Genomic DNA, 10432 nt, shown 5'->3' with positions numbered 1-10432 from the left:
CTCACACCTGTGCCACAGTCAGCACAGGACAGCACTCTCCCCTTCCCCCTTTACTTCTCTCAAGGAGATGCCCAAGAATCTGGATTCCATAGGTAACAAACTTCCAGACCTCGGAGTGGGTGGGTGGGAATGCCTCGGAGTTCAATGTTGTAGGTGGAGAATATATACAGTTTTATACAGTTTTACAGTTTTATGCCTGGCTGGAGAGTGCCATGGCATGCCAGCAGGGGTAGGAGGTCCAGTTTTTAGGGGGTCTCTCCCGTGGGATAGAGTGGGAGGAAGTTTGAACTCTGCTCGCTTGTTTGCATGGAGTAAACTGTGAGCCCTTGTTGTGGGGGAGGGGACTCCCGTCTGCTTGGTGGTGGATTTTGTACCTTTTGGTTGTATTTTTGGGGTTGCAGCTTGCCTCAGGAAGGTTGAAGTGCACTCTTCAATCTTCTCTCTTGGCTCTGCTCCAAACCATTAGCCAACTTGCTAAACTTCTGTCCCTGAAGCCTCCTTCTGGACAGGAGCTTCTGCAAAAAGCTGGCTGCAGTCTGACATATTGGCTCCGCCAGTAGCATTTTTTTACACCAATAAGCAACTTGCTGCAAAAAAGATATTTAAAAATAAATCTAATTTATAATAGCTACAACAATAATTAAATAACTAGGAGTAAATTTGACAAATGAGGTAAAAGATCTTTACAATGAAAACTATAAAACACTGATGAAAGAAATCAGAAGACACAAGAAGTGAAGACATCCTATGCTCATGGATTGGAGAAATTAATATTATTAAAATGAACTTATTATCCAAAGCAATATACAGATTCAATGCAATCTCTATCAAAATGCCAAAATATTCTTATAGAAATACAAAGTACAATCCTCAAATTTTTATGGACCACAAAGACCCCCAAATAGTCAAAGCAATATTGAGCAAAAAAGAATAAGGCTAGAGATATCATACTACCTGACTTCAAAATATACTATAAAGCTGCAATAGTTAAAACAGCATCATACTAGGATAAAAATAGATATGAAGACTAATGGAACATAATAGAGAACACATAAATACATGCATATATTTACAGCCAACTGGTTTTTGATAAAGGTGCCAAGAACATGCATTGGAAAAATGAATAAACGGTCTCTTCAATAAATGATGTTGAGGAATGAAACTAGACTCCTGTATCTCACCACAAACAAAAATGAACTCAAGGCTTGGCGCCTGTAGCACAGCGGTTACAGCACCAGCCACTTACACTAAGGCTGGCGGGTATGAATCTGGCCTGGGCCACCTAAACAACAATGACAACTGCAATAAAAAGAATAGCCAGGCCTTGTGGTTGGCACCTGTAGTCCAACTACTTGGGAGGCTGAGGCAAGAGAATCATTTACACCCAAGAGTTTGAGGTTGCTGTGAGCTGTGATGCCACAGCACTGTACCAAAGGCCACATAGTGAGATTCTGTCTCAAAAAAAAAAAAAAAAAAAACAACTCAAAATGGATTAAAGACTTAAATGTATTGTTTGAAACTACTAGAAGAAACTACTATAAAACTACTAGAATAAGATATGAAGAAAATCCTTTAGGATATTGGTCTAGGTAAGATTTTATGGGTAAAACTTCAAAAGCACAGGAGACAAAAACAGGAACAAAAGCAAATGGGATGGCTCAGCGCCTGTGGCTCAAGTGGCTAAGGTGCCAGCCACATACACCTAAGGTGGCAGGTTCAAATCCAGCCTGGGCCTGCCAAACAACAATGGCAGCTGCAACCAAAAAACAGCTGGGCATTGTGGTGGGCGCCTGTGGTCCCGCTACTTGGAGGCTGAGGCAAGAGACTCGTTTGAGCCCAGGAGTTGGAGGTTGCTGTGAGCTGTGATGGCACATCACTCTACCCAGAGTGACAACTTGAGGTTCTATCTCAAAAAACAAACAAACAAAAAAAAACCAAATGGGACTACATCAAAATAAAAAGCAAGGAAATAATCAACACAATGAAGAGGTAACCTGTAGAATGAGATAAAATATTTGCAAATTACTCATCCAAGAGACTGATATCTAAAACACACAAGTAACTCAAACAACTCAACAGCAAATAAAAAAATAATCCTATTAAAAATAAGAAAAGAATTTGAATAGACATTTCATTAAAAAAGACCCAAAGGAGAAAAAGTGATAAAGCAAAGGATTAAACATATACATATTTTAACTGCTAAAATACTGATTTTTTTATATAACTTATCCCCCAGACAATTTCTCTTTTTTTACTGGTCAGAAGCCATTTGCTAATCACATACATATTAAATCTGTTTATATTACATAATATACACATACATGATTTTAAAACATTTTTAATAGATCTGTTTTACTGTAAAATGAAGAATGCAGAGAAAGTTAACCAATGTATCAAAATAATAAAAAGTCCCTTTGAGAATAAGGATATTTTCTAACACATGGAAAAATCTGTGAGTCACTGGGCGTGGGGATTACCAAGTCATGTATATTATACTTAAGCCTTCTGACAGTCATGGACTTTTATCAGCTGAGACCAATGTGACCTTATTCTTAAATATCTTTAAGGAAGGTGATGACACCTATCTAACTTTCCACAGAAGTGTTAAATTCTAATATCTGAGGAAAAAAAATAAAAATTCTAATGTCTGATTGAAATTGCTCCTTCTGACATTCAAATCCATTTCTCCTAGTGTAGGCTATAATACAGAACTAAGATCCCCAAATAATTCAGAACAAGAGAACTAAACTACCTGCAAGTCTCTGAGGCTTCAGTAGCTATGTTATATTGTGAGAAATTAAGCTGAGTTTCCACGTGGTCACATCACCTGAGGCTGTTCTGCTAAGACGAACCAGCACAGCAGCCTAATAGTACTTTGATAAGAGAGACAGACTCTCATAATACTTGAATGTTCAAGAGTTCCAAATAAAATTAAAGAGAAAGAAAAACACATAAAAGTTGAAAAAAAAATCATATTGCTATGTCATAAGTGCATAGACTATCTGCCCAGCTCTGTGCTAAGCACTGTTTAGTCTCCTATTCAGTTATCAAATGTGTGGATGGTACAGATCAAAAGTGAAACTGGGGGTGCACAGGGCTCCACGTTGTCAAGGAAAAATTAGGGGGGTAAATTAGGCCTTGAAGAAAGCAGAGACGCTTTATCCAACAAAACAAAGCAACATTTTGTTTAAGTCTCTCAGACTTCCCCATGGTCAGCCTGCTTGTGTTGATAGTTACCATTTTGTAATTTCCTTCTTTTGTTGTTTCTGGAGTGAGTACGGAAATGTCCTGTAAACTCCCTTGTCTTTCTGATGCAAGAAAGGAAATCCTGGCCCAAATGCACAACCACAAAACGAGTTGCTACTCTGTGTCTATTAGAAATGGACTTCCTAAAAAACAGAGAGTGTTCATCTTTCAGATTCATTTTCCCTGGATATTATCAACAAAGCACTCCTCAGAAACTGAGAAAATAGAGAGAAATCAAGAAGAGGGGAGAGAGGGAGAGAGACAACAAGAGAGAAAGAATGAATTCACCCAAATCACCTGCACCATCATGCCCAGGTAAACCTACAACTCTACTTTCTCCCCATGTTTATCACCTGTTCTCACATTTTTGGAACAGGTGATAAATCTGGTGAGATAATAAAGAAAAGTAATTAGTGTAGTAAAAATGGGGGCAGGGAAAAAGGAAGAGAGAAAAAGTGGTACTAGAAAACTATATGTCATACTGAAAAGCTTGCTGGACTTGAGTTGGAGGGGAGAGCTGTCAGATTGCTGTTTCTACCCTTTCTGTAACACGTACACTGTCATTTCCCTTCTACAGAAATCACTTTTCTTGTCTATAAAATGTATATTGGAGATAAAAGAGGAACTGCCAGATAATTGTTATCTAATTTACAAAGAGCTTGAAAATGAGACACTGAAAAGAAGAGAGCAGTAGAAAACAGGAAAAGCAGAGGGATGGTGGAGAAGAAAAGGAAGAGAGAAAGAAAAAGAAGGGAGTAAAGCCTTAGAAAAAACAAAAGTTTTTGTTTTTTTTAATTGAGAGACTTAAAAAGGAAAAATTGTGTATCCACGTTCATGAGTCTTAATGTATTACTTCAGTATTTCTAAATGTGTGGTCAAGACCAGCAGCATCAGAAGCCCCTGGGAACTTGGTTCCATGCAAGCTTTGCTGAATTTCTAACTCGGGTGATGAGGCTCAGCGATTTGTGTTTCAACAAGCCCTGCAAGTAATTCTGTCATATGCTTAAGTTTGGGAATTATTCAATACAGGCGAACCAAGTGGAAGGAACTAAGCGAAGGTGAATAAGCATCTGTTCTCTCTTTTGCCACTAGCTTAGGGAAGACTGACCATGTTTGTGTCTTCCACAGACAGAGGATGTTTCTCTTCCCCGGTGTTCTTATGGACCATTGCTGGCATCTCCATCCTTTTTCTCAGTGCCTGTTTCATCACCAGATGTGTTGGTGAGTTTTGAAGGTCAAATTCAATCTAATTCTCTCTGATAAACACTAGAAGTAAACACTTTCTTGCAGTCTATAGATTGTCTTCTCCTTCAAAGGGTCTTTCCAACTCAATTTTTAACATATTAACTTCCAGGTTACTCCTCAAGCCAGAAACCTGTTACCAAATTTCAGTAATTTCTGATGCATTTTTCATGATATAAATTTTTAATCTCCTTGCGGGCCTTGAGTGCCCTCCTACCCTTTGTATCTCTATTATCAGTGTTGCCTTCCCTGGGAGACCCTATATTAGAGCTAAAGCCCATGGGTCAGGACCAGAGACGTGACAAATTACTTTTTGGAAGAAAGGATGGAGAAGCTTAGGCTTGGCATAAGAAGGTGTGCTGACATATTTATTTTCTCTGGGCGTTTGGGCCTCATATAAAGTGTATTTTTCTTTACAAATTGGGGAAACCATGGAATGAGAATTCCCTCTTCTTTCGTTGAGTAAGCCAATCCCAGTGCTCCTGCAGGTAGAAGAAGTAGACAGAAAGAAAATATCATGGTAATTATTGGCACATTGCTATGAATACAAAACTAATTGTATTGAAATTGGGGGTTTATCAAAAAATAGTAACAAACATTAAGTGTTTCCTTACAGTGACATATAACATCTTCCAAATCTGTGATAAGAAAAAGTTTCAGCTGCCAGAGAATCTTACAGAGCTCTCCTGCGACAATGACGGATCAGGTATGACAGTCTTCAACACTGAACACTAAGATTAATATATTAATGTTTTCTGGCTACTAGATTAATGCTGGAATAGGTACAATACAGTCCAATTAGGTTCCATTTTTCAAAAGCAAATTTAAAATCCTATATGCACTGTAAGAGAATGATGCGGAGTTGGTAGGAGTACAAGAATAGAACTTTGGAAATGCACTTTAGTATTGGGTCAGGAAATCTTGAGGACATGAGAGTAAACTTCTAGAATGAATTTTTGGCAAGTGTCTTAACAGTAAATCCAGAAGTTGAAGGTGTTATTCCCAGGAGTGTACTTTTTTTTTTATTCAGCTGCTTCCCAAATGAGGTGAATAAAACCAAAAATGTATAGAATAGGGAATTTGTAAATACCATAGGAATAACAACTAGGCCCTACGCTCTTACATATCATCCAGTCCCAAGTCTTTAAAAAAATGCTACATGATGCTGGGAAACTGAGTGATTTCCTTCTCTGAGCTATTAGTATAATTTTCTTATCATTAAATTGAGACATGTTACACTACTTAATAGATTTAGAAGGCTGAGATTCTGTAATTTTAAGAAATCTATCCATACACTACAGTTTGGAGATCTGATTAAGGGTACATGGTTCAGGCAGCATAAGAGATGGCTGCTTAGGGGTCATCAAATAAAATGCAAAACCTTCTCTGACCCTGGCAGTCTAAGAACAGAGAACAGGGCTCCATCTCAACAGCATAACTGAAACACGTGGCATATATTGTTGCATTTCTTGGCACTGGCATCTTAAAAATAAGGATTACATTCAAAAGACAAGAAAATTGCTTTTATATATATTAATACTGGAATTATCTAAAGTCATAGATAGCAAGATGTGGACTATGAATAAGGGATTCCAGTGCTCCTGCCTATAAATGAGGACATATGAAGCTTTGTGTTTCTTATGTTTTCTTACTCAGGTCACTTGTGACACTCACTGAAAGTGCTCTCCTCCCAGGTTCAGTCAAGAGTTGCTGTCCAGTGAACTGGAAACACTTTCAGTCTAGCTGCTACTTCTTTTCTACCAACACTCTGACCTGGGCATTAAGTGTAAAGAACTGCTCGGCCATGAGTGCCCATCTGGTGATCATCAACTCTTTGGAGGAGCAGGTAGGTGGACAACAGGCTCCTGCAGATTCTCACAGGGAGCACCTCCCTTTTCCATAGCAGTGTTTGGCCCTCCATGACTGTTTGTTAAACAGATGTGCTGAAATACATGTTATTTTTGTAAGTTACTATTTTAATTTATTTTCATTACTAGAAGAACCTAAAAAAAAATACATGAAGTTCCTTTATTTAGGGGAAAAAGAAAGGTTGGGCATTAGGTTCAGAATGATCATTACATTTATAAGCATGCCTATGAACATTACATTTATGAATATATGAAAGGAGGCAAGTGAATAACAAGTCTGTTATCTTTAAGTTGTGATTAATAATGTGTTGTGCTGGATATATAGAGTAGATGTAGTTATTGATAAGAGTAGATAAACTTTGAAGTAATTATTGAGACTCTCTTCTGTCAAAGGTTATTTTTTGCCAGCTTAATTTGATGTTATGCATATTTTACCACAATGAAGAAAATCAGTAGATAATCATCTATGATCTTAAAATTTCAGGCCCATTTATCTATTGTCTTCAGTACAGATCCTATTTTGCTTCTCTAATAATTACCTTCAACATTTGATCAGAACTGAAATAATTGATCTCTTATTTTTTGACTGTGTGTCTTTCATAGGAATTCCTTTTCCACATGAAACCTAGAAAGAGAGAGTTTCATATTGGACTGACAGACCAGCTGGTGGAGCGTCAGTGGCGATGGGTGGATGGCACACCTTTAATAGAGTCTCTGAGGTAATTATACTCTTGTCAGAGAATTCTAACACTATCCCAAATCCTAAACTAGATCACAGTTGAAGAGTAGGTCTCAGAACCCCCTTCTGTGATATGAAATATACAAAGTCATTTATGTTTGCCAACTCATCCTAGAAAAGTATTGGATGCCCCATTACTGAACATCACTACAGTCACCCTCCAGGCACTCCACTAGGAAGCTATGTGGTGATGCCAGTGCTTAGTCCACCCTTCAAAGCAATTTAGGAACTCTTTCTGGAATGGCCATCAAAGCTGTCATCATACACATATATGGCCTGACAATTAAGTTCTCAAATTCTTTCTAGAAAAAGTGCTACATATCTCATTGCTGAATATCACTACAGTCACCAAATAACCAAGGGAGCACTTCGAAGGTGACTGTGGTAATGTTCAGCAATGAGATATGTAGCACTTTTTCGTATCTTGGATAATGATGGCTCTGCTGGCCATTCCAGAAATTGAGTTCCAATACTGCTTCGAAGGGTGGACTAGGCACTGACATCAGTGCATAGCTTCCCAAGAGGAGTAACTTGAAGGTGACTGTAGTATATTCAGCAATGAGGTATGTAGCACTCTTTCTAGGATGAGTTTGAACTGAATTGTCCAACTTCATAGTCAAGTCTATCCTTGGTGGCATTAGATGTAGGAATAAGAACAACTGGTATAGAACAGTGAAAGGAGAAGTGCAAGCACCCACTGCTACTATTTCCTCAGGCTGTTTCAAGAATAGGGGGAAATAATAGATGAAAATGAGAAGAGGATTAGAATTTAAGAATCATTCATTGAAAGTGAAGATGAAGCAAAGAATAGAATTAAGAGTCTTAAGCTCCAAGCTCTAGTAAATATGAAAAAAAAACTGATTTGAAAGATAGTAGATTCTTACAGAGTGAAAGTGGAAATCCCATGATGTCTTTTTTCTCTACAGGAATGGCCTTAACATTGTTAGAGCTCAGCATTTTGGAGTTTTCAAAGTCTTTTCTCATTCATTATTTTAACTAAATTACTCCTTCCTCAGATACATCAGTATTATTGAGTCAGAAGGATTAAATGACTTACACAGCTAATAAGCTACAGTTTTAAGAGTATAGTCTAAATACTTAGGTACTTGAGAAATTTTGCTTCACTATAGCACTGTAACATCACTGAAGGATGCCCTTAAGTTAATATTTCTGTGCAGAATAAAGAGAACAACTCTGATATGAGATGTGTGTGCTAAGGAAACAAAACCATCAGGGTATCAATCCTTCCCATAACTTCTCATTCTAGGTCTAAAATCATGAAGGATCATGACCAAATATAAAATCAGAAAGATCCAGTTTGACTTCAATACTCACAAACTCTATGATTTAGACGGATGATTAAGTTTTTCCAAGATTCCTTTTCTTCATCAATAAAATGGAGAGTTTAATACTTACCTCCCAAAATTATTGTGATGTTAAATAACACAAATATAATTTGCCTAGTCTAGTAGATGGGGTCACTTTGCCCCTTTTTGGTGGAATTTAAAATCTCCCATGTCACTCTTTCTCAGCTTCTGGGATGTAGGAGAGCCTAACAACTTAGCTACAGTAGAAGACTGTGCCACCATTAGAGATTCTTCCAATCCAAGGAAAAATTGGAATGATGTACCTTGTTTCCTCAATATGTTTCGGATTTGTGAAATGCCAGCAGAAATACTTTGAACAAAGAAAAATATCTTCAGAAAAGAAGACAAAACTTAAACGCATAAAGGAGAAGGAATAAAGAGTGTGTGGCCCATACTCACAACCCCATTAGGAGAAAAGCATACAATGCACTTCAAAGGACATTTTATGTATTTGTTACTCTGATAAAAATAAATAGTTTTGAATGTTACAATTCACGATAACTGACTGAAGTGCATTTTTTCTCCACATTAGTCTCAGGTCCTCTTCCCAGAATTACTAGCAAATGCCATGAGAAGAAAGGAACGTTTCTTTAGGTCCATGTGGCCATTTTTGAGCATTTATATGAAAGTACAGGACATAAACCAAGTGCAGAGTCCAGCAAGAGGAAGATTTTGGAAAGTGCCTTTGAACAGTCACCTGAATTCTGACTCTGGGTCAAGTTCTTTTCTTCCTAGCTTCTGAAAAGTCTGCCTTCTTTTCTTGATTTCACACTGTTTTTATCTCCTTCACACAGACATATCCCCTCTATACTCTACAATGAGTAAGAAGCTCCTCCATCTCAGGGAACTCACTCATGCTCAGAGACAGGTGTGGACTTTCTGGCCTGTACGGGCCTTCACTGCACCTTCTTAGGGAAGACCATGCTAACCTTCAATTCCAAACAGACTGCAATGGAGTCCATTCAACCCTGGCTTTCCTTTGCTGTCTATTCTCATTGACTAACTGACTGGATCTCACCTGAATTTGTGTTTATTGCTTAGTTAGGATCAGAGTACAATAGTCAAACTATTTTAGAGAAGATTCAGCTTCACACTCTCTTATCTCAAGCCAATGCATTTATTGCATAATACTGTATCAGTCCTGCTAAGGCTATGTAAATATAATGGCAGCTTTTACAACCATGTTTCTTGCATACAATGCCATAAGAAGACCCTCAAAAATGTGTAATCACTGAGCAAGGAAATTCAACTGAGCAAGTGACTATGTTAACTTTCTTTACAAAAGTTCATTTCCCCCATGCCCCACCATGTCATTGTCATTAATTGTCATCATATCAAAGTTGAATACATAGTATTCATACTTCTCCATTCCTGTGATGTTTCACTAAGAATAATGTGTTCCACTTCCATCCACATTAGTACAAATGTTGCAAAATCTTCATTTTTTTTTAATGGCTGAATAATATTCCATGGTATACATATACCACAGCTTATCAATCCCTTCCTGGGTTGAAGGACATTTAGGCTATTTCCACATTTTAGCAATTGTAAATTGGGCTGCGGTTGTAAATTGGGCTGCAATAAACAGCCTAGTACAAGTATCTTTATAATAAAAGAGTTTTTTTCCTTCTGGATAGTTGCCCAGTAACGGATCGCAGGATCAAATGGGAGGCCTAGGTTGAGTTCTTTGAGGGTTCTCCATACTTCCTTTCAAAAAGGTTGTATTAGTTTGCAGTCCCACCATCAATGTAAAAGTGTTCCTTTCTGTCCACATCCACGCCAGCATCTGCAGTTTTGAGATTTTTGTGGTATAGGCCATTCTCGCTGGGGTTACATGATATCTCAGGGTGGTTTTAAGTTGCATTTCTCTAATAAGTAGGGATGATGAGCATTTTTTAATGTGTTTGCTAGCCATTTGTCTGTCGTCTTTAGAGAAGATTCTATTCATCTGTCTTCCACATTGATGTATA

General features: G+C 37.8%; 1 protein-coding gene across 1 annotated transcript; it reads left to right on the top strand.

Moving 5' to 3' along the window:
- Positions 1-3403: 3403 nt before the first annotated feature.
- Positions 3404-8896, top strand: CLEC4E (C-type lectin domain family 4 member E). Its single transcript, XM_003796464.3, is given in 7 exon segments — positions 3404-3561; positions 4375-4467; positions 5105-5194; positions 6183-6334; positions 6960-7075; positions 8628-8764; positions 8767-8896. Coding segments are annotated over 7 exon segments (684 nt in total). The 5' UTR covers positions 3404-3524; the 3' UTR covers positions 8826-8896.
- The last annotated feature ends 1536 nt before the right edge of the window (positions 8897-10432 follow it).

This window comes from Otolemur garnettii, unplaced genomic scaffold (assembly GCF_000181295.1).
Source record: "Otolemur garnettii isolate 467f Iridium unplaced genomic scaffold, OtoGar3 scaffold00104, whole genome shotgun sequence".
In the NCBI taxonomy this organism is placed as follows: domain Eukaryota; kingdom Metazoa; phylum Chordata; class Mammalia; order Primates; family Galagidae; genus Otolemur; species Otolemur garnettii.
This window is presented reverse-complemented; position numbering and strand designations above follow the sequence as displayed.